Below are 24,087 nucleotides of genomic sequence, written 5' to 3' on the forward strand. Positions count from 1 at the left end.
AGAAAATACATTTTAAAATTCCAGTTAATAATTAAAAAGTAATGAATGCCATAAAAGCATCATTTCCATAATTGTTTGCGTATATATGAGTGCGTATGTGCGTGCGTGTGTTCATGAATGTGTGTATGCATGTGAGAATTTGTGTGAGTGTGTGTGTGTGAGTGTTTTCCTGCATGTGTGTGTTCATGAATGTGTGTGCGAGTATTTGTGAACAAGAGTGTGTGTGTGCAAGAATGTTTTTATGTGTGTATATTGTGTGTGTTTGTGTGTGAGTGTGTGCGTGTCAGTGTGTGTATGTGTGTGTGTGTGCGTGTGTGTGCATGTGCGTGTGTACACATATGCCATTCTCAAAAGGAAAGTATCCTTGCAAGTATCAGTACAATCTAAGCATCCAATGTGTAATTGCGATATAACACTCCCCTTAGATTAGGGGAGTTAATAATTGTGTGTTTGCATGACCATCATACTGTACAGCATCAGCTTCTCGTTTTCTTTTATTACTGTGTGTTCTGAAATTCCCATGTTGTTTACAAGAATGTAAAACTTACAGGATCTTTAGGTGTATTTCAGCACACATAGGGGCCTAATGCTTTCTAAAGCTATCTTTAATAGAAGGAAAATCAGGAAATAGATAGCATTTATAGCATTTGTATAGCGCATATCCCCGCTCAACAGCAGGCTCTATGCGCTTTACACTATATTAACTTTACACTATATTAGGAACAGGCATTCATATCACCTGTATGTTTAGTGTGATGATCCAGTCACTTCCAGCAATAGAGTTCATAGATTCTTGTGCAAGTGTTCTATTTGATTGTCTTCTCACCTTAAACTTTAGAAAAAAAACACCTAGTACAGAAATCATTTAAGTAGGAAAAGCAAAAACCTTGTTTGAATCCATTGCTTCCAAACCAAGCTTTTGAGAATGGATTGTATATATAATACACATCACATTTGACAGGTTCTTTAGTAGCTAGCACGTTCTGAAGAAGCTATTCACAAATCATAAAGGCTGATACATCTGAGAATTTACTAAAGATAGTGTTAAACTTTTTAAAAGGTGAACAAGTGTTATGAATAGACCCTACTATTTCAAGTTAAGGATCTTTACCATACAAGAGATTTACACCTCTTCCTTGATTTGTTAAGATATATGAATGTTGATGCATTGAGGGGACAATATCTCTACACTCTTCGGCAAGAAATTATCACTTTCCTCGAAGCACCGAGTTTTTTGTTACCGGTATTGAGAACAAAAACACAAGACACACAGCAACAGCAGCAAACATTCCAGAACACAGTCAGGTGGAAGGGAACTACGTTTACCAAATTTGTGACCATCTCTTTTTTTGTACCCTAATTAATCATTATTACCTCCAGGAGGCCATGCAAAATCCTTCATACTGCTCTTATCTCTTTTATAATATAATTGCAAATCATCTTTTACAAATGACAGATGGAACTCAGTTGTGTCTATACCATCACTAAAATATGACAGGTAGCAAAAATCATAAATCAAACTGAATAAAGTTCCCACAGTCATTAAACAAGCAGATATTCAGTAAGCTTATTCTAATCAGAAAGGAGCTTAAATTGTAGTCCATACTTTTGCAAATGTTTCCTGTGCTGGTGGACATTTATTAGAAACCAAATAAACAAACCAGTAACTTTAGTCATGAAAAAGTGATCTCAAAATGAAAAATATTCTAACGCAACCTGCAAATGGTGTGCTCATTTCATCAGAAAATACATGAAGGGCAGTCTCAAGAATGCAACAAGAGAATTTATCCGAGTTCTATGAATTCTTACATAAGTCAGGTTGTCAACTGTCATACATAACAACAATGTATTTTCTGAATGAATAAAAGGTAAATTTTCACTCCCAACATGAAAAAAGTGGTAAAAAATACCACTACAAACAGAGCTCCCCTTTCAAATGTTGTAAAGGCTCAAAAACACAAAAGACTCAGTTTTTACATATCATAGTCTTATCTTTATAACTTGTTCTTGGAAATAACCCTAACTAATATACAAATCGGTTTTGCAAATAAAGAAATTAACCAGCCACAGGTCTATAGCTTTACGAGTAACATAATTTCTGTTCTTTGATATTACACAAGATCAGAACACTTTCATCTTAGTGAGGGGCTGCATTAAATTCCTCACAACAAAGTCAAACATTCACACAAATTTCCAGAATTACACACTGTTCTTATTCCTTCCTTGAGTGACTTAGATACCATCCTAAAGGTAGAATCAAATACAACACTACCAATAACAGAAAGAAAGAAAACATATTCAACTTACAAAAACTTAAACTGTATGAGTAAAACTAAATATAAAAATTAAATCAATATAGATCTACTACACAAGAATTGAATTGTGCATGACCTTATTCAGTTGTGAGCGCCATAAAACTCTTACCAAAAACAAAAAAGAAAAAAACAACAACCTAGAATCAAACTTGACCACAATCAGATGAGTCCCTGAGAGAGTAGAGAAACTGTGCAGGTGTGAGGTTTCTCATGACAACAGATTTTTAAAAATCCTTCATGGCAGAGATAATCTCCAGAAGTTCAACATGATCAACAAATAGAAGTTAGCTAAAGGATTTGTACAGAACTTGAGGGAGAAGGAAGCCTCATCTTGCAAGCCTGCCAGAATGAATATTACAATACCAAAATGACAAGGTCTTAACTCAGAATTTGTGTGTGTTTGATGTTTAGAATGTCTAAGGCCTCATCCTGTACTCCCTCCACATGATACGTAAAAGTTAGAACTACAGCACAGTTCTTTTAATTGTTTAGATAAAATTCAAGTTCATTTTGTTATTCAGTTGAGGGAGATATTATGTCTGAATACTGTGAACTCACAATGTCTCAAAAGTACTTGTGACAGAGAAAGAACAAGGTTATTCTGTGGTCATGATATGCACACAAATATTTCATTCACATTTTTCCCCAAAGGAATAACAGAAGCGCACCACATCACTCACTTACTCATAAACAAATAAAAAAGGGATATTGCTGCACCCGCCAACATTCTTGCACACAAGTTAAAATGCTTTCATTATCATATTATCATAAGGCAAAGACACTGCCTTCAAACATATCATCACACTGCACAGGAAGCCTACTGCATGAGAAGAAAATCATTCTTGCAGGATCAATAAAAAGAAATTGTTTAGTCACAATTCCATTCAACGATAACCTAACAAAGACCTTCTTCAAAGTATGCAGTTAAAACAGAATTTAAATTCTTACATACACTTTTTTCAAATTATTTACCGGTAATCAGAAAAACATAAAACACACAAGGTACCAGCAAAAGACTTTCATGATAAATTGTGCAACTGTACAAAACTATGGCAGATACATGTATATATATAATTATATATTCATAAGTTCTTACTCTGAGGTACCATAGACACATAAGTGTTTGGTAAACATGTTCTGAGCATAAGAAACATGTCACAGTAAATGTAGGCTTGCAATGAAGAGGCTGAAAACCAGAAAAAAACCATGAAGCATTTGAAATGATCGTCACCCACGACAAGAACATATTCACAATGATTGTACGTCTTCATCACATCACGGGGTCTGCATGCCACCAGTATGTTCATATCACAAGCTTTGGTGTCTTTATCGGTGAAGATGGCAGAGAGGAGAAAGTTTGCACATCCTTATTGTCACAAAAGATCAGCTGACTGCTTCCAGCAGCAGACTTGCTTGCCCCATCGGCTAGGACTCTTTCTCCCATTCATTTCTATACCAACAATCATTTGGTTTTGCTAGACACAACTACTTCTTGGGTCACATCACAAGAATACAGAGTAAGTGACCAATTGTAGCTTTGAGCTGCACTAAATTTACAGACAGTCTTTTCAGCCTTACTTCATGTTGTACAAAAATTACCCGCAAATCAGAGCAATACCTTCAAACCTCAATTGCCAGCCTCTTTTTTTTCTTGCTGAGCAAGACTTCTATGTCTGCAGAAGTCATTTCAGTACAAACTAACCCATTTATTTGCATGGCCAAGGGAGATTAAAAATTCTGGTAACATTTGCGTAAAATGCATCTGCAAACATACTTCTTTTCAGAGTGAGGCCTAGTCCAGGTTTATTATTCACAAAAAGAAGGGGTCTCTGAAGTAAAATAACTTTTTCTACTCTAGTGAAAGAGTCATACACGTTGGCATAGTTACGAGAAACAAAACATTGCTTTATATTAAGGGCAGGTGCACCCACTGGTTGCCACGGGAACAACAAACACCTTAAAAATATTAACAAAAATAATGGGAATTTTACTTTCTAAACCACTGTTCATTGTTCATTAGCTTAATTTTTCATCTTGTAATGTTTCATGTTCACCAATAAGTAAATAGCTAACCAATTTAAACCGTTCAATTATTTTGTTTTCTTCCATGGGCACTTCAACATTGGTAAATAAAACTTTTATAAAAATTCTAATTATCATTCAAACTATTTCAGAAAAAGTAACTTTAAAAAAAAAGCATTTTTGAAAATACCGTCAGACTAACTAGCCAGATAACTGTAGCAACATCAAAAAATTACCAAGGCCAAATGTCACAGTTTTAGTAAAGTTATAGAGAATCTTTGGTTCTATAAAACTCATGAATAAAAAAAAATGTGATGATTTTAAATATGAAGAATGAGACACTGGCAAAAGAATCAATTTTCCAGGATGAATATTTTTTTTGTATATCTTAATTCTCAAACAAATGTTGTTGCAAATTTTTTAACAAGCCTTCTGTTTTAGTTTATAACAAGATTAAGTAGTTCATTTGTGCCAAATTTCAGAACATTAAAAGCATTAATTAAGCCCAAGACTATAAATAGTGCTTTTGAGTCCAAGAGAAAGATGTCAGCTCTGTGAACCTTGAAACTGATCCCCGAGCCCCCACAAGAGACAAAAATAATACGTAAGACAGAGGAATTAAAAATGTTTGAGCATTTGTATTTCTATGAAGGTATGTCGACCGATGAGACCAGTTCTGGCAGAGAAAAGTTGGATACATAATTTTTAACATTTAAAGACTCCACTTCCACTTGTGGAGGTGAACAGCTTGCAGGCTTCTCCCTCGGTTTCAGAATTTCTTATTATAGCTAAATCAAGAATAACAAGAAGGACATTGGAGGCTTTTAGGTACCAGCCATGAGCAATGTAAGGGCAGGTCAATTTTTCTGATGAGAATCCACAAAGCAACAGCTGATATATTTCAACAGCAAAGTCAAGAAAAGTAAGACTTAGAGCATATATTTATCGGCAGGAATCCCCTGTCAGTTTCCCTTGACATTCGAAGTAACTCCCTTGGCCAACCTATTCACTCTTCACATTTCAGCCCCCCAATGGACATACAGTGTGGCAGATTGCTGAGCACATACTGCTTTCATTCACAGATGAGCTGAACTTTCCCACATCCGTCACAGTATATACCCACAAATTCTTGAGCTTGATAGCCACTTTGGGCAAAATTCACATTGACCGGGCAACATTCGGCTATAGTTATAGCTGATGAAAATCTCTAGAGATGACCATTCCTCAAGGGAAGCAGACATTTTCCACTCTTTCTAGCATCTCGACCATAAGAGGAGGTATTGGGGCATACTTTTCCACACGTAGATGTAAAACTTTCTCCGCACCTGAGGAAGAAAGAAAAATAACAAAATTAACTTCACACACAATTGAAAGTAGCATCACAAGAGAAATTAAAGTTTCTACCTGATGGTACAACAGACACATGAGTGTTTGAAAAACATGGTCTTAGCATATATGTGAGGCAATGCGGTGAAATCAAGTGCTTGTCAAAATAATGAAATCAAAGAAATTGACATTTTTTCTGCCGGTTTCAAATTATTGTCTTATTTTTGTTCTTTGGCTCAACACTTTATTTGTTCTTATAAAGACATATTTCTAAGAGGATTTTAACAGGAAAACATTGATTGAAGGCACAAAAATGTAAATTTTCAGTTTCCAGGGACTTTCAAACTATGTAAGTCACTGAACTTTGACTGCCATTTTCTTGCAAATTTTACTTCTGAAATCATGTGACCCCCACCTTCTTCAACGGCAAATTTATCTCGAGTACTATTCAAGATTGATGGCGTTTATCTCCTCAAAAACAAGACTAATGAACAAGCTTTAAGATTATTATTTTTTTACATCAATAACACCACATGTCCAAAAATTGACGAGCACCTGATTCCGCCGTGTCATGACACATATGTAACAAATAATAGGCACAACTTTTGAGTCTTTTATATATGGCTCAGGCTTATCTTTCTCTTCTTTCGATTCTTGTGATTTTCTCTGCTATGCCTCTACCATGAGTTCATGATTCATCGCCAGAAGGTTTAGCCACACTGATAAGGCGTCAGTGGTCTCAAGGTGAGGCTCTCAGACTCACAAGCGTAAGGTCGTGGAATTGAATCACGTCAGGGACCCAACGTTGTGTCCTTGGGAACGGCACTTTGAAACCATTTTCCTCACTTCACCAAGTGGAAATGGGTACCCAGCTATTGACAGTGAAAGATTTTGTCAGTTTGTTAGTGTTAGAGAGCTAAATCAACTGCTTGCACTGTATGCCTCCTGGGAAGTTGAGAATGTATCTGAGAATTCTAGGGTCTGCTGGGGTAATAATATAAAGTGTAATGCGTATAGAGCTTGCTGTAGAGAAGGGTTATGCGCTACACAAAATATGCTATTTATTAGTAGCCTATTATTATCATAAGACCAAAGTTTCTTTTCTAAGCAATCAAACTTGTCTCACAGCTGTAATACCCTTTGGGCGGGAAAAAATAGTGACAGAGCAAACGGGGCAGGAATGATGCTGCCATCTGTGATTACATTTTCACACATATTGCGATCACAGATACCACTCATTGGAGTTTTTTATAAATCTCCTTCAATAGTCTTGCGCTATGTGGCTTTGCTTCAATACAAATCAGAAACATTCAGTAAAAAGCCATAGAGAAAACTAAAGACAGAAAAGATGAATACAAAATTTTTGAGCAAAAACAAGTGTAGTAAACCAAACAAGGAAAAATATAACTTGCCGTTGAAAGTCAACATTCTACACTCATCGGCCATTAGAGTTCTGTTCAGGCCTTTCTTTATCAATTTCCAGATGCATGACCAACAGCACCTTGAACTAACTGTACAGACACAAATCAGCATCATCTTATGGATGATGACGCATATTATCTGCCATCCCAAGGCAGACTGACATTATATCTGACAAAATCAAGTTTGTTAAAATCAAGAAGGTTTTTAAGTTCGGGGTTTTGGGGGGCTTTTGGTGGGTTTTTGTTTTGTTTTGTTGTTTTTTGTAGTTGTTTTTTTTTGGGGGGGGGGGCGAAGCTTGATTATTAATAATTATTATAAATAGCATAATTCTTTCAACACAAACTCCCACTAACAGCAAGCTCTGTGAGCTTTACAATCTGTATTATTACCCCAGCACACCTGTCAGCATTCTGAAACAATCTCAATTCCTGAGGAGCATACAGTGCATTATGTCTTTTTTGTATCAAAAGCAGGAAGACGTTTTAGTTTTTAGTTTTAGTAAGAATTTATGACACTTGCAACACAATAAGGTCGCATAAGTGCCGAAGATTAGAGGTGTAACCAGAGAGTACAAACACAAAAAGAAAGAGGACAGACTAGGACAACAGATGTTTGATGTCTGATAGGAAAGTAGGAGCAAACCACACCAGAGCACCCACCAATCTCCCATGCAGGAAGACATATCTACATCCAAAACAATGGTCTTCAAATTGGTAAAGAGATATAAGTGACTGATCTCAATAATAAGCATCAAGAGTTTGCCCCATTTTTCTCAAAATCATGATATGATGTGCAGTTACATTGCTCTGCCTTTTAGGTGGCACAAATGCTGCCACCAGGGTGAACAATAAGCACAGAGCAGATTATTTCCTTGTCAGAGGACTGCATTGACAGGATGATCATAGAGCTCAACTTTATGATTGCTGCCATTTACTGCGGTTCAACAAGACAAGACATACAACCAGAAAATAGAAGGAAAGTTAACTCTTTAAAAAGGTAGCCGACACATATATCGTCACTGCGCTAACAACATGGCATAACTCAAAGTTGTGCCAAAATGCAACTAGTCTTTCATTTTGTTGGGTGGTACTACATCTATCTTGGAGTAAAACCAAAATCAAAATGCTTTAGCAGTCACAAAAGAAACATGCATGTATTATTAGATGATGCATAGCCTAGTTAAATAGTTTTTCCCATTTATCTCAAAAGTAGAAAAAAATGAGATGTGCCATTTTGCAAACGCAGTGACAATATGTCCCATCAGCAGCAGACCAGTGGTAAGGTTGCAGCATATTTCGAACAAACGCACATAAATCAGAAACACGAATTTGCACATTTCATAATAATAAGCATGTTGTTGCCTGCCCTTTCAAGTTTCAGATAAGGAGAGCAGGGTTGAAAAATCTGTGTGAATAACTACGTGTATCGTTTTTAAAGCACCCTAAAACAGTACTTTTTCAAGCCCATAAAGTACCTCCTCAATGAGTTGAGAAATAGTGACTGCCAGAGGCACCCGCACTAGTATGGAAACCTTATTCTGAAGTATCAAAAATACAAAACAAGATCTACATTAGAACTGGCTAATGCATACATCCAGTCTTTCTCTTAATTATTTGAAACAGGAAACAGTGATTAGAACTTACTATTCTTTTGTCTGTTTCTTTAAAAATTGTTTTGACTGTAATCGTAGTAATAGTACAATACTGATTTTGCGAGTTCTGTTTTTGGCACTCTCACTGTAGAACAAGGGAAACAGGCCTGAGTGAATACAGTCTCCTTGTATTTTCTATTTTAATTCAAAATAATCCAGATCATTTTTTTCCCTGCTCTTCTGCAAATCAATATCTGCTTTCAAGATGAAATTCCACAAGCTAGGCTCAAGACACATTTTCAGGGTTTGTATCAGGCAAGGGACATTTTTCTCCCAGGAGTGGATTTTCTTTTTTGAGGGTTTTTTTCGGGGGGGGGGGGATTGGTAATACAAACATTCAGTCCGATTTCAGATGGAAGGCTTAGGTAAGATTACTGACATGTAATGGCATTTGACGGTTTTAATTAATGTTCTTCTCCTCACAGTGCTATATTTATAAGTGTTTACCTTCAAATTGGGAATTCATCTTTCTATAACGTTGGTTATTGTGAGTCTCTTCGAGGTCAAGGTTAAAGTCATTGATCCCTTTTGAGGAACACTTGAATAAACCAACCTGGCTCCCTTGTCTAACAGAGGGGGGGAGAGAGAGAGAGAGAGAGAGAGAGAGAGAGAGAGAGAGAGAGAGAGAGAGAGAGAGAGAGAGAGAGAGAGAAAGAGAGAGAGAGAGACAGAGAGAGAGAGAGAGACAGAGACAGACAGACAGACAGACAGACAGACAGACAGACAGACAGACAGACAGACAGACAGACAGACAGACAGACAGACAGACAGACAGACAGCAAAATAGACAGAGAGAAAGAGGGGGGGAGGAGGGAGGGAGGCAGAGAGAGAGGGTGAGGAAGGGGGAAATGGAAAGAGAGAGAGGAACAGGGAGAGGATAATATGAAGGAATTGGGGGGGGGGGGGTGGCTGTACGGAAGAGAAAGTAAAGAAAAAGATAGAAATGAGAGTATGTGTGATTGCTGCATTTTAGGCAAGTTAGTAAGACATTGGCCACATTTTCCCTGGAGCAGACTGCCATAGAAGCAATACTGAAAGTAAAGATGTAGAAGAATCGGGCCACACCAGATCTCCCACCAATCTCCCACCAATCTCCCACATACATTAAGGGATAAACGTCACAGAACAAATAAATAAACACAAATAAATGAGTTGGAAAGCTGTTTTTCTTCTCTGTCATAGCTCTGTATAACTGTGATTGCTGTTCAGGCAAAACATAACAATTGAGGTCCTGTTGGCTGCAGTTAGTGAAAGTTCATCAAAAAAATATATTGTCCATTGTCTCCTAAAATCTTTCCAACACAGTTATTTGTATGTAATTCTCATTCAGCTTCATAAAGCTTTCAATTGGACATATAATAATAATGAAGTAAGGAAGACACACATCAAAAAGAAATGTTTAATCTCTATACTTCAATATGAAAGTTGCAGCCATGAAAAGTTTGTAAAATACTGACAACCAAACAACCAAACAGAAATTTTGACCTAATGCATGTGGCAAAAAGGAAAAAAACAACAAAAACCCAACGTTTTCCCACATCGTATTATGCCAATCGAGTTCTATAATTTAACTGTTTTTAATTTTCTGCATTTGCGCAAACTGCAAATCCCCTGGAATATCGAGCAAAAACAGAAAATCACGTCTACAGTGGTAACATTCTGTAACACGGAACTGGAACTGGGGAAGAGTTCTCTCTGTATAAAACACTAGAACCCCACACAAAACATGCACATATCTCACCGGTATTGTTATGTAGTACACATGGTAAAAAAAGCAACAACCAAAATACATGGGGGGGTCAAAAACTGTAGAGGGAAAAATAATGTCAACAAAATGTGCTCTTTAGCGTTTTGTGCAAGTGTTTGACACAGGGACACTTCACCCCATCCCCACCCCCTCCTAACACCATAAGCACCCTAACTAACAAATTGGTAAAGAATGGCCACGCTAGGGTCAGTGGTTCCAAGACTTGATTGCCCTACCCAAATAAAAGCAGTCTGGCCAAATAGCCGAATAAAACAACCTAGCAAAATAGGAATTGTTCAGCTAAACAGAGGCCAGGTAGCTAAATAGAGGCTACGTAGCCAAATAGAGGCTACGTAGCCAAATACAGGTTACATTGCCAAATAGAGGCTAGGTCGCCAAATAGAGGGTGCATAACCAAATAGAGACTACGTAGCCGAATTGAGGCTACATAACCAAATAGAGGCTACATTGCGAAACAGGAGCTACGTTGCCAAAGTGAGGCCATAAGGAGGATAATGGGATGCATACTGGACAAGGTTAACAAAATTCACCTGATAAATTAAAGGAAACATGCAACTTAACACTATATCATCACTGCACTAGCAAAAGGGCACATCTCCTTTTTGCTACTTTTGAGATAAAGGGGGGAAAAAACCTGTTTAATTAGACTATTGTTCATATTGGTAAAATTTGGCGAGCTTGTTTCTTTTATGGGTGCCAGCGCATTTTTGTTTTGATTTTACCAAAACATAGATATAATACCATTAAGCAAAATAAAAAGCTAGTTGTATTTTGGCACAACTCTAGAATTACACCAATTTTCTAACGCAGCTACTATATGCACTGTACTGCTGGCCAAATTTTAATCATTTGACAAATACCCGGAAGTCTCATTGAAGGTCACCTTCTGGGGAGATTCTTGTTTATGGCAATCCCACATGTCTTACTCATTTGATTTGACTCTAAAATTTTTCCCCATTGAAAATGCATATTGGGCACAGATCTCAGGCTATACTGGCAGAAGAAAATGAATTTCTGCTGAGTTAAAGTCACTGTCATTGGGTGAATTATCTTCCAAAAGTGAATAAACATTCAAAACATAAAAAGGAAGGCTACTAATAAAAAATCTGTTGCATGAAACCTATATCAACCAATGATGAAATATTGTTCTCAATGTCAACATGGAATAAGGCATAAAAATTCAGTTATGGGTTGTGGCACTTACTATTTTTGGGGCAACCCCCCTCAAAAAGCAACACATTGAATATCCAGCAACTAGCCACTCAGTAATGTGCCATAATGAGCAAAGATCAACTACATCATTCAGTCAAATAAGCAGTTAATAGATTGGTAAAATTTTGGTGCATATGCCGAAACATCCTTAATTTCTTTTGTTAGGGCACAAAAGGTAGAGTGTAAACCTTTAATTTCAAAAGAAGGACGAATCCTTAGGATTCAAATTATGAAGCAGACAAAGTGAACAGATTTCCGTCATCTTACATGAAACAAATAGAATGAGAAAGGGGGAAATGAGGAGGAAGGGAATGAGGAGGGGACAGGTTGGCAAGGGGTTTAGACTGAGGTAGAAGAACGAAAAAAAACGAAGATGGCTGCACATCTGGACACTTAACATAAATTCATCAAAAGTCACTTGGAGATATTGGTAATGCAACAATAATTTCTTTTCACCTATTACAAAATATTGGAACAACTTAACAAACAAAAAATATGACTTTCACTGAACAAAGAAACATGACAACAGTCTCCTGAGCCAAAAGGAAGCACAAATAACTTACAAACATGAGAGGTTCACAGAGAAAATAAAGAGGTAGGCCTACAATGTCACAGTGCTACCCTCAGACCACAGAGACACAAGAAGAGAGAGCCTGCTTGCCATGTGCAACAATCTAACTTTTTCTATAATTTGAGTCACAGATCACCAGGATTACCAGAGATTTATTTGTTGTGTTTCTTAAATTCAGGGGGAAAAATGAGAACAATACACAGTACTAGAATAGTCCGATGTTCTGAACCAGACAGCAGGAGGATGGTCTGATGTACTGAGATGGACCCCGCAAATTCAAATAGCAGGATGACAAATGGTGAATAAAATCTAACTAGACTACCCAATCATTTCTCTAAATCAGCATAACAATGTAGCTGTCTTTAAGCTTTCAGCGTAAAGAAATTTTTTATAACACTTACAAAGATGAACCTCAAAAGCTGACATACTTTTTAATATTAGACTTTTTTTTATCCCAAACTGTTTCACTTGAAAACGATACACCCATGTTTTTCAGCCCCACTACCTGTCTTCTATTTCCTTATCTCTACATCACTGTTTGCCAACCTCATAACATCAAGCACCCACTTTTGCCACAACTATGAGGCCGACACTTTTGTACCTCCCACCTACAAGTATTTCCAAGAGAGACATTAAATAACACCTGACATAACTACCCTGGTGATCCCCTCTGCACATCAAAACAAACAAACTGCCCACCAATTGACGATATCGTTACGGATTGCAAGCACTGCAATACATGAACCTGAACTTCTACTTCAGCATCACAGATTAATCCAAAGTGACAGCACCTGTATAATTGTGAAGGTATAGTTTTAATCCAGTATCCACTTCGATCCCCATACAGAAAAACACAAAAAGTGTATGATCTCTATTTCATCCAACTCAGGTTTGGAGGGGACTTTTTTTTTTTTTTTTTTTTTTTGCATACTAGTGCTGCTGGGTCAATGGGAGTGAGATGCTAGAGTCGGACAGTCATGGCATTAACCTTAGTGGAAGAAACAGAGAAAGAGAAAAAAACAACCAAAATGTGACAGTACGCCAAGCTGGAGAAGCCAAGTTGCGACATGAGACAAACAGAGGCTATAGTAGATACAGTGAGCCAGTACCACGCACCATCTGCGGTTGGCTCAAGTCTATTTACAGCTCACATTGAAAAACAAAACACTGCTGCAGCATGTCATCTATGTACAGATACAGTGAGGTCATTATACAAATGTATTTATATATGTATAGAAGTCACATCACAACATTTTTTTTTCCAGCAAAAATCCAGAGAACAACAAAATGTATTGTACACCATTTGAAAACCGAAACAAGAAACAGTATATCCCAACAGAATATTTTGAGGATCATTGTTGAAGTGTGAGTGTGTGAGCCCATGTCTATGCATGTGTGTGTGTGTGTGTGTGTGTGTGTGTGTGTGTGTGTGTGTGTGTGTGTGCGCGCGCGTGCGCGTGCGTGACATGCAGTAGGAGGAAGGGACATACGTATACCAGCTCCCACATTTACAGGTGAAACAAAACAGCTATGGAAGGAAAAAGAGGAAAGAATGAAGTCTCATAACACCCTCTCTCTTCCTCCATATACTAACTCCTCACATCCCCAGATACGAAGCAATACCCTACATAAAGAGACTTGTATTTGCCTTATTTTTCTCAGTTCATCCAATGGCCAAATATGTACTTGGCAATCCATACAGACACAAATGAACAAAAATGACACACCCTTGACATGCTGCAACGCTGTATGCTCCCTTAGGGGACTGAAGTTGTAAGTCGGAATGAACTGGTCAACCACAGGAGTTATCATGTATCATATTATATGAATCTTTTCTCTGATGTGAACTGTGACTATAAATAAGCTTTTCAACCCTAGGGAACCTGTATGTACCCTTTTTTAATCCAAATCTCAAGAATCAAACTATTGGTCTAGCTCTAATCCAACTACAATCCAGTAACTAATGATTACATAATAAGAAACCTAACTAGATTCATTTTAAATTCAACAAGGGCCCTTTGATAAAATAGTCATAATTTCAAGAAGTTTGAGGCTGAAATGATGACCAAATAAACAGCGCCTGAACAAAATGTTCAACAAAAATGTTTGCTGGGATTAATACCACTGGTAGACTATAAAAAAGCACTCTATTGCAGATTAATACAGAAACATGACTCGCACACAGCAACTAGCATGCACAAACTAAACTACTCATACACAAACAAAGCCACTGGGAACTTACTGCTGCTTCAAGATCAACATTTATAGTACCTATGTCATGTAACGTTTTAACAAACTTGAAAAATAAACAATGTATTTGCGGTAACAATCACAGACCTGAGAGGGAAAAGTTCCTGATCAGTAAGGTCATAAGGCTTTCACTAGGTAATATCAAAAGGTGTTACCATCAACAAAATACTGACGTCTTACCTCTCATAACAGACATATCTCAGTACTGTCGGCAGGTATAAGAAACACATTTACACAAAAAAAGTTTTAAAGAACATTATAAGCCTCAACAGGGAAGTACAAACCAGGAATCAGTAGGCTACCAGGTTCAACATCAGTAACTCAGAAAGAGCTGCATGGCCCTTCCAATTGCTTCCTCCATACTGGTTCTCTTTACTTCTACTCTTTTCCGTAGAAGTCACTCAGTTGATAAACAATATTATTCCTATAATGTTATGTAAAACTATCCCAAAAATTTTTTAACCCTTAAAAAACCCCACAAAAAAACAGCCTTTTTCCCAAACTATCGGTTCACTCTTTAAATCCATCAAGGTTCTAAGACAATCAATAAGAATGCCTTTTCCAATAACACGAGGCTACTTTTCAAGTACTTGAGACCTCTAAATTTATACAGTATAAAAATCGTAAAGGAACCGGGTACTGAGACTGTTGAACAGTCTAGGTTTATAAAAGAAAAAAAAAAGACGTAATAAGACAAAAATACAATACAGGGATGAAAAAATAAAAGACAGGTTCATAATTTGCACATATGAATCACCTTATAGCATTACGATTCACTTCTTTACCAAGAGCAAAAATATTTTAAAAACCGGGTTACAAAACACTGGGATGAGCATTGAAGTATTAGTTAGTAAAAAAATTCAACAGTTTGGGGAGAACAAGCCAAGTTTTATGAATACCCTAAACACTGAAGCAACAATCAATGTATTTGGCATTATCATCGGTGTACATTTGGAAATGCAGCAGAGGGGTGGGGGACCCAAGAAAGTATACTACATAAAGTGTATTATTGCTACGCTCCTTTCTCATGACAATGATATTCAAAATGGCAGTATGACTGTATGTGGTGTTCTGAGAAAATCCTTTCAAACAAGAATGGAAATTTGGATGCTGAAAAAAAATGTACCTCTTTTCTACAATCTGTGTAAATGATGATTACTTCTAAACATCAGATAAACAATACGCAACTAGGTAACGTTTTTAGGATTTTTTCAGCATAGCAATCAGATTCAAGTAATTCTCTGAAAAATTATATTGCATGTAGAGTTTAGCAAGCCCCATACCATTAGTGTTCTACAAAAGATGACCTATGACATTTTCGTTTAGATGCCAGCCGTATCACACTCAGAAGCTACTTACAAAATTACTCACGGCTTTAAAATATGAGTTAAAGAAGAAAAAACGGGCTTTTTTGTTCCTGACCCAAATCATGTTTAGAGCACTTTTTCTCTGGACAGCAACATCGAAAATATTTCATTAACATCAGTCAGACAAAACATAAAAATAATGATGTAGCTTTCCTCAAAACACCACATACATACAGAATCTTATACTTTTGTATTCAGACTGAATAATGAACAGCATTTATTTCCGACCTGGACCAAATTGAATGCCTTGATTCTGTTCCTGCTTTATCCGGCCTTAAGGCACCAACACTGTACCTAAAACCCTGCCATGTATTTATGCCCCTTATTATGTAAATACACATCCATGCTTGCATATTTTGTCCACATTTCTCAAAATTGTACACCTACTGACATTCTCCTACCTATGACAACAAAATCATACTGGCAGTCAAAGGCATATAAACTGATAACGTACCCTGTAAGTGGTGAAAAAGCACACCTCCAAAGAAGTCATTGTGGTGTGTGAGGAAGCATGAATAATGGTCAGTATTACCGACTTATGTATTACTTTCAGGAAACAAACTTGTCATGAAGAAAATCTTTTTCAAAAATGTTTTTAATAAAACACACAACAGAAAAAGCACTACATTTGAACAAAAGAGATCTATATGACATAATCACTGGGTTAAACATTGTGTAAAGGTTATATTGAAATAGTCACAACTAATAAAAACTGAATTTAACAGCTAACATTTAATCCCTGCCAAACTACTGAACAACAAACTGGCAAACCACAATTTACCCTTTAATTTCAAAGTTTGTCAAATTGTTCTACGGAAAGTAAATACAAAAAACTCGTTCCGAACAACAACAAAAAAGGTAATACATCTTCCAAGATCAGATACTTCTAAAAAACATGAGAGGAGTCAAACTGGCAAAATGATCATGCTTTTCACCGGAAATAATAAAAGTCAGTGAGAGTGTGTAAAGATAACCCCCAAAAAGTAACATGAGGATCACTTTGTCTATTCTCATAAACACTACATTTTTTAATACTATACTAAAAACAAAAATACATCACCTATCTCATTTTAAATACAGGGTCAATTTTTATCTGAACTGCAGGACACGAGTCCTAGTAATACCAGTTGAAAATTACGCAGCATATATTATATATAAAACCAAGAATTCTATGCTGTACAGTCGAACCTGTGTAAGACGGAATCGCAAGGGAGCCAGAAAAAAAATTCCGTTTTATACATTTTCCGTCTTAGACAGGGAATTTTATGGGGATGGAGGTGGAGGGGGGTTTCAAAGGCACAGCCGGTGGGATCAAGAATCGCTTGTCCGGTCGGCAAGCAGTGGTAAAAAAAACTTCACACCTCTCAACTGCTATCCTCTCTGATAATGACGTGCGTCAGTCTTACTTATCCAATTACCACCAGTGCTTGCATTTCATAGGATCACTGTTTGACCTATTAAAAACAGAAACGTTAGAACATCTCCTGTGCTTTCAACCTTAGCACCACCCATCCGTGTACCAAGCACAGTCAAACAATGCCACCCCTCACTGCCATGTAACAATGATTCGAAGAACTCTTTTCTCCGCTGGCCTTATGATCAGGGTGGCAGGCATTGGTCAAACTAATTTCACACCTCTGGCTTCTGGCTAACCAGGGAAGTTTCCGTTGTGGCTTGCTACTCGAGCACTTTCACTGGCACTTGTGAGATTTCACACCAACACCACCCTGACCATCTTCATCGCTCAGGGCTCACATACATGGGGTAACATCTACCCCCAAAATGCACCCCTACTCCACTTCCTCGCCCAGCAGCATGGCAGTAAGTTTAGAGCCAGCGGAACCAACTTGCAAGTTTTGTTTCAAATCAGGGCTGAGCGCGCAAAGCATTTTCCGTCTTAGACAAGTAAAACCTTCGCAGGGGAGGAGATTTTTCCTTCCGTTTCCGCGTTGGACAGGTTTCCGCTTTATACTGGTAATTAAAGAGGAATATATCAAGGGTGGAGTGGAGTGATTCCTTTAAGACAGGTTTCCATTTTACTCAGGTTTCCGTTAAGGCAGGTTCGACTGTACTTTGAAATAAGTACCCGTAAGGCTTTACACAACATATAATATCAAGCAGAGTTCCCTGAGCAGATGAAACAAGAACAACAGAGAGGTGACACCCATTGTAGAGACTCACGCGTCACTGGTAATGGGAAACCACCACAAATCCTCTTAATTATTGCCTATAAAAGTTTAAGTGACTTTTAGAACAAACAACAAGAACATCAAAAGTTCCCCTGAGTTTTGATTAACAACAGTAGCAAGTGTATATGTTCATATAATATGTATATGTGTATATCTATTTATAATATATATATAATATCAACAGAAGGCATTTACCATAATAACAACAAGAAGAATGCAAGTCAAGCACATCACAGTTCTGTCAAACAAACAAACCAAACAAACAAAATGGACAAAAAGTTCAACCTGTCAACAGAACCTGAAAATATACTAGCACCATGAGAGCCAATCTAGTTTTCTATTGCCTGAAAAATCTTTAAAATACATGACACTCACTGCTTCCTCATTCTCTCTTAATTCAAAAGCAGAGCGGAAATGTAAAGAACTTGTGACTGCAGGTTTTTTTAGTTTTTTTTTTTTTTTTTTCAGATAACACTTAACCTAAAACAGCTGGCATAAAAGTAAAGCCGATTGGTAATACTTAAAGAAAGAAAGGAAAACCAAATGGAAACGAGATTCCAACCTAAAATTTCTATGACTTTGTCAACTTTCTACACAACTTGTGCCTTACTTCAAAATGATGGGCTGCTTGTTTTTTTAAACTGCCTGTTCTATGACAAAATAATCTCTAAATATCATTGTGAGCAACCTCTCAGCAACGCAACAGCCAGCACTATTGTGCTTCATAAATGAATGAACATAGTCTTCACCATGACAGTGTTATAAGTAATGAATTTTAAAAAATTGTGTTCAACCAATTTCGATCCAATTTGCGATATTGGAGGATTTAAGTTTTAAAATCCACTCCCAAGAAAAAATATAGTGTCAGTGTGACGGTGCTATTGCGTGGGAAAAAAACCCCAACTTATACAGGGCCAGTGTAGGCCTATTTTTTTAGCTTGCCATCTCTTTAACGTCACTGCATTCTTTAACTTAGTGTGTCTTGAATAAAAGTAGTGGTACCTACACATACCCATAATGAATCTGTTATTCAATAAATAGCTGGTAATCTCCTAATCAACCCGTAAATAAAATCCAAGGTTTGGCCAAGGATTTTTCTGACGTGAGAGTGTTTCACTTTTAAGACAAAGAGAAAATAATGCTTGTAAATAATTTCTAAGTTCTCAAACTGCACAAACTTATTACACTGTTTGTGCCTCAGATAAATATTTTTCAGTAAATTTCACAAATCAATGGGCTTTCAAATGAATATAAAAGGCGATGGACATCCCCACCCCCTTCCCCCAAAAAAAAACAAAACAAAAAGAAAGCAAAATTTAATACAAATTGCCAAACAGACGAAAAAGTGGTTGATTTCTTCCATACCATTATTTTGACAAGCGCCTGATTTCACCACAATGCAGCACACACACTTATATATAATATTATATATATGCTATATGTGAGGCAGCACAGTAAAATCAGGTGTTCGTCAAATTAACAAAATTGCCTGCTTAACCTTTTTAATGTCCATATAAAAACACATTTCCATGTGAATTTCAGTGAAAAACATTGATTAAAGGCACAAAATAAGTCATTTTTTAGTTTTCAAGAACTCTTTAGCCATTGAAGTTACCAAACGTTGGCGGCCATTTTCTCGATAAGTTCACCCCTGAAACAAGGCCACCTCACTTCATTCAAATGAAGATATCTTGAGTTCTATTCAAGATAAATAGATATTTATTTAATTGATAGAAAGGCAAATAAATCAGTTTTCAGATGTTATGAACAACTCCACCTGCCCAAAACTTGACGAGCGCCTGATTCCACACGCGGGACACACACACACACATATATATATATATATATATATATATATATATATATATATATATATATATATATATATATATAATATATATATACCCCAATCTTTACCATCTACATTTTCTACTACAAATGCAACGAACAGCTCTTAAACACTCTCAAACTGTAGAACAATCAAATACATGGTCTGCATTATGTAAAATTGACCTTCACCTTCTATTTTCCCTAAATACCACTCTTCGTAAGCTCAGCCTTTAATCATTACAAGTCTATAAAATATATTGTTACCAATCTCAGCTCTGTCTCTCAACAATTTTTCCTATTCCACTGCATCCTTGTGATTTTCTCGTCTCAAAGTTGCCCATTATGGACTTCCATTAATTCAAAGATAAAATTTGTATTTCTTATGACACTGTTAAAAGTTTCTCTTTTTGCACTTTCCACTACCATTTTTTCCATAGTCACACGGTTCTTTTTTAAAAAGTTTTAATCAATTATTTCAGTATATGGAGAGTATGTCTTATATGTAATCTACAAAATAAGCTCAAGAGGCAAAGAACAAAAATAACTTAAATAGAAACTAAACACGAAAAGACTAGCATTCTTGACTATTTCAAACACAACTAAATGCTTAGGGAAACATAATCTTACAAAAGAATAAATCTATCAATAAATAGACTAAATATTTGAAGGCATGCCTATTTCATATCGTTATAGAAACTATTAGTGAAAAGGAAAACCTGAAACCATCGGCTCATATGTCATGATACTCTCCCAAACATTAGAAACAACTGCAGGTCACACTTTCTACAACCCAGCCTGCAAGTCATCCAAAAATAGCAACACCATAACAACAGGGAAAATGAGTAAACTAGTAACATTCAAATAACTAATAAAAACAAGAAAAAAACAGTGATTATGGGCTCTCTCTACTGGTTGTCGGGATAGCTGATCCATTCTCCTGGCTCAATCTTCATGGCACCTCCAATCAACTGACTGATGGACAAGGAGGAGCTTTTAGCTTCATTATCATCAGACCCATCAGCCTTTGAGGAGGAACCAATCGCAGACATGTCATCAGAAGTGGAATCCACGCTAGACCGTGCCAGAGCTGAGCTAAAACCACCTGCTCCTAGAGGGTGCACGCGTTGTGGGTTGAGCAGTAGGTCCGGCCTGTACACAAGGCCTCCCTCCTTGGCTTCTGTCACCCACATGGGAACCACTGGATTAATTTCCTCTTTGCCAACAGGTGGCATCAGGCCTCCGCTTCCACCACTCGGATAACTGTAGCCTTCTGTGGCCCGTGGGTCCTGCCTCATCCCTTCCTGATGACGCACCTCCGCCATCGCACTCATGTCATCAAGACGACCCAAGGATCCCATAGCTGTGGCAGCATCAAGTCGAGATAGGGCACTCTGGTTGATGAGGGAGGAGGATGTTGAGGAGGATGCCAATGGAGTCAAACCTGGATGGAAATCAATGCTAGCCCGAGCCAAGAGGGCAGTCTGAGATAGGTACTGCTCATTTGACGACCTTGCCGCATAAAGAAGCTGTTCTGTCGAGTAGCCCGACAGAATGTCCATGGAGCCACTGGGAGGGTACGCGAGTCCGGCTGACGAGGCTGCGGCAAGGGGTGGCGGGTACATCATCGGCATCCCTGCACCAACTCCAGCTTCCCCTGGAGAAGGCATTGAAAAATGTGGGCGTCGCCCTCCTCCAGCAGACAAAAACCCCGGTGACTGCTGGGCTCCAGTACTAGTGCCTTCAGACGTTGGGCTCCGTGACATAGAGGAAACCGAGGTGGACAGTTCTGAGAATGGATGTTTCACAGATTTGACAATCACTTCCAGAGCTCCAAGAGACGAGGCATCATCCTTCAAGGGTTCCATCATGCCCTGGTCTTGTTGAGGTAGTTGCTGCTGCTGTTGTTGAAATCGGTTCAAGTAGAGGGTGCTCTGCTTGCTGACTCTCCCGTTGCCAAAAGCCGGCGAAGAACTCAGCATCTCCGAAGGATTGACAGGAAGTACGGAGCCCCCAGACTGAGATCTGACTAAAGGAGGCGTCGAGTCTGACATAAAATCACCGGGTACAACAGACTCAAGATCTGGGCCCAGCAGAGCCGATGTAGACATGCTTCTACCCAGCCCCGGGGGTTGATGACTACTGCTTCCCGTCTCAGAGCCCAGTAAAAAGTTCCCCTCACCAGCACTGCCACCACCACCACCACCACTCCCGGACCGAGCACCGGAATCAAACGACATAGAGCTAGAGCAAGACATGGACATGGAAGTAGACGACTGTGGGTTTAGGGTTCGGAGCTCCACTAATTCAGGCGCCATGCTGGCAGAAGTAACGGTTTCAGAGCGGCTTCTCATGCAATGAGCCGCGCTCACAGGTGGAAAGCCGCCGTAGTCGGGACTGGCTAGAGCTTGAGTGGGAGAGCTGGGCGGGGCCAGCAGGTCACGCAGGCAGTCCAGGGCATACGGAGACATCTGCTTCTCACCTAAGGCACACAGAACAACAAAAAGCAATATGAAGCCAAGCAAAGCAAGTGGCAACCAAAGGGTAATAAATTGAACCAAAAAAAATAGTAACCAGCAATCTTTCCAGCAACCAAGGCTTCAGTTAATTTGTTTCTGCTTTTTTGATTTCTTAGAAATTGTTGGAAATGTTTCAAATATCAGCTTTTGAAGTAAAACTTACAAATGAGAGGGTTTTTAAGGCTAATTTTCAGAAAGACCGCTCCGTACTATGAGATTCTTAAAAGTTTCTTCCAAATTTGCAATCAGCTGACTGACATTCTGTATAAAAACTCTAAACATAAGCCTTGGTTGCTTCATTGACTAAGCACAGCCTCTGAATGATCAGCAGTTTGAAGTTCTGCAACTATGGTAGGAAAAGGTAACTGAATGAATCACGTGCATGCATGAGAACTTTTCAGTTTTTTTCTTTGCACCAAGAGTCTTTAGGAAGCAACTGCACTTTATATACTGTGCTATGCTTAGCCAATATACGAATCATTTCTTCATGTGAAAGGAATAAATTTTTTTTTTTCAGCAAAAAAACAAAAATGTGTGCCTACACCAAGCAGAAGCTCGCCTGCAATAAAGCTACTACAGTAAAGACACCAGCTACAGACGCACAAGAGCAAAACATCAGAGCTGACTATAGGAATTGCAATGATGGATTCCAGGGCATGGCGATAGTCACACGTGGTTTTGGAAGAGAGAAGCGGATAATGAATTTCCACTTTAAAATCATGTTTTCACTTATATGGGGAGATTGAGTGTTTCTTTCTCAAATTCAAACATTAAAATAAGAGTACACAAGCTCTTCAACATTCGAGGCTGAGATTAGTTTCCAGAATGAATGCCATTTCACCATTTTCACCAGAATGAATAGGCCACTTTGCATTGGTTTCATATTCCTTTTTTTTTGCCTGATTTCTCCACTGTCCCCCATTCCCATCCACCTACTTGCCTACCAGTTTCATCAAACGAACACAAATGACAAATGCCATGCTCATGTAAAATGAAGACAAGAACCCAAATAAAAAAGCAGAAAGAACTAAAAGAAAAAAGAAGACACAGGTAAGCTCACAACACGCACACATACAATAAAATGCAAATCTATATCTACGGGGAAAAAATTCTTCTTAGGACCAAAAAAATAAGAAGAAAAGAACAACAAAGCTTAAAGCTGTATTCTACTTCTGTAACATTTCTAAAGGAAAGGGATGGGGGTGACAACATTGACACTGCACACCACCTACTCACAGAAATCTATTCAGAAGAGACTACAAGAACAACATTGACTTATCCAAGAATGGAAATAGAAAATATTCCATTGACTTAAATGAGAATAGGTCTGTTGGCTATCTAATGAATCATTTTGGAGGCGGAGCATCTGGTTAAAGCCAATAAAGCAAGGAGGTGGACTGGAAGAGGCAGCAGACACAATATACCAAAGGAAATATAACATTTGTGCATCTGTGTGTGTGTTTTCATGTGCGATGGGGAGGGGGGAGGGAGAAAATTGAAAGAGCATCATGATGCTGTTAATATGATGTATGTCAAGAATAAGACAAGAGTAACATATCTTTCTACATAGTTCCTCAGTTCATCAGTTATCCGTATTTGATACATGGACATTTGATCTCGGATTAGAGAAAGACATGTATGTAGACAA

The 24,087-nt window shown here is 37.9% G+C and overlaps 1 protein-coding gene across 1 annotated transcript in view; it reads right to left on the reverse strand.

The window, feature by feature from the left end:
• Window positions 1-1,230: 1,230 nt before the first annotated feature.
• The window catches only part of LOC101846563 (retinoic acid receptor gamma), a 53,026-nt gene continuing 30,169 nt past the window's right edge, over window positions 1,231-24,087 (reverse strand). The window contains exon 10 of the mRNA XM_035968418.1: window positions 1,231-5,662. Within this exon, the coding sequence (XP_035824311.1) occupies window positions 5,562-5,662 (101 nt within the window). The 3' untranslated portion in view covers window positions 1,231-5,561. The remainder of the gene's footprint in view (window positions 5,663-24,087) is intronic.

The sequence above is a fragment of the Aplysia californica genome, unplaced genomic scaffold, assembly GCF_000002075.1.
Source record: "Aplysia californica isolate F4 #8 unplaced genomic scaffold, AplCal3.0 scaffold00058, whole genome shotgun sequence".
NCBI classification, from domain to species: domain Eukaryota; kingdom Metazoa; phylum Mollusca; class Gastropoda; order Aplysiida; family Aplysiidae; genus Aplysia; species Aplysia californica.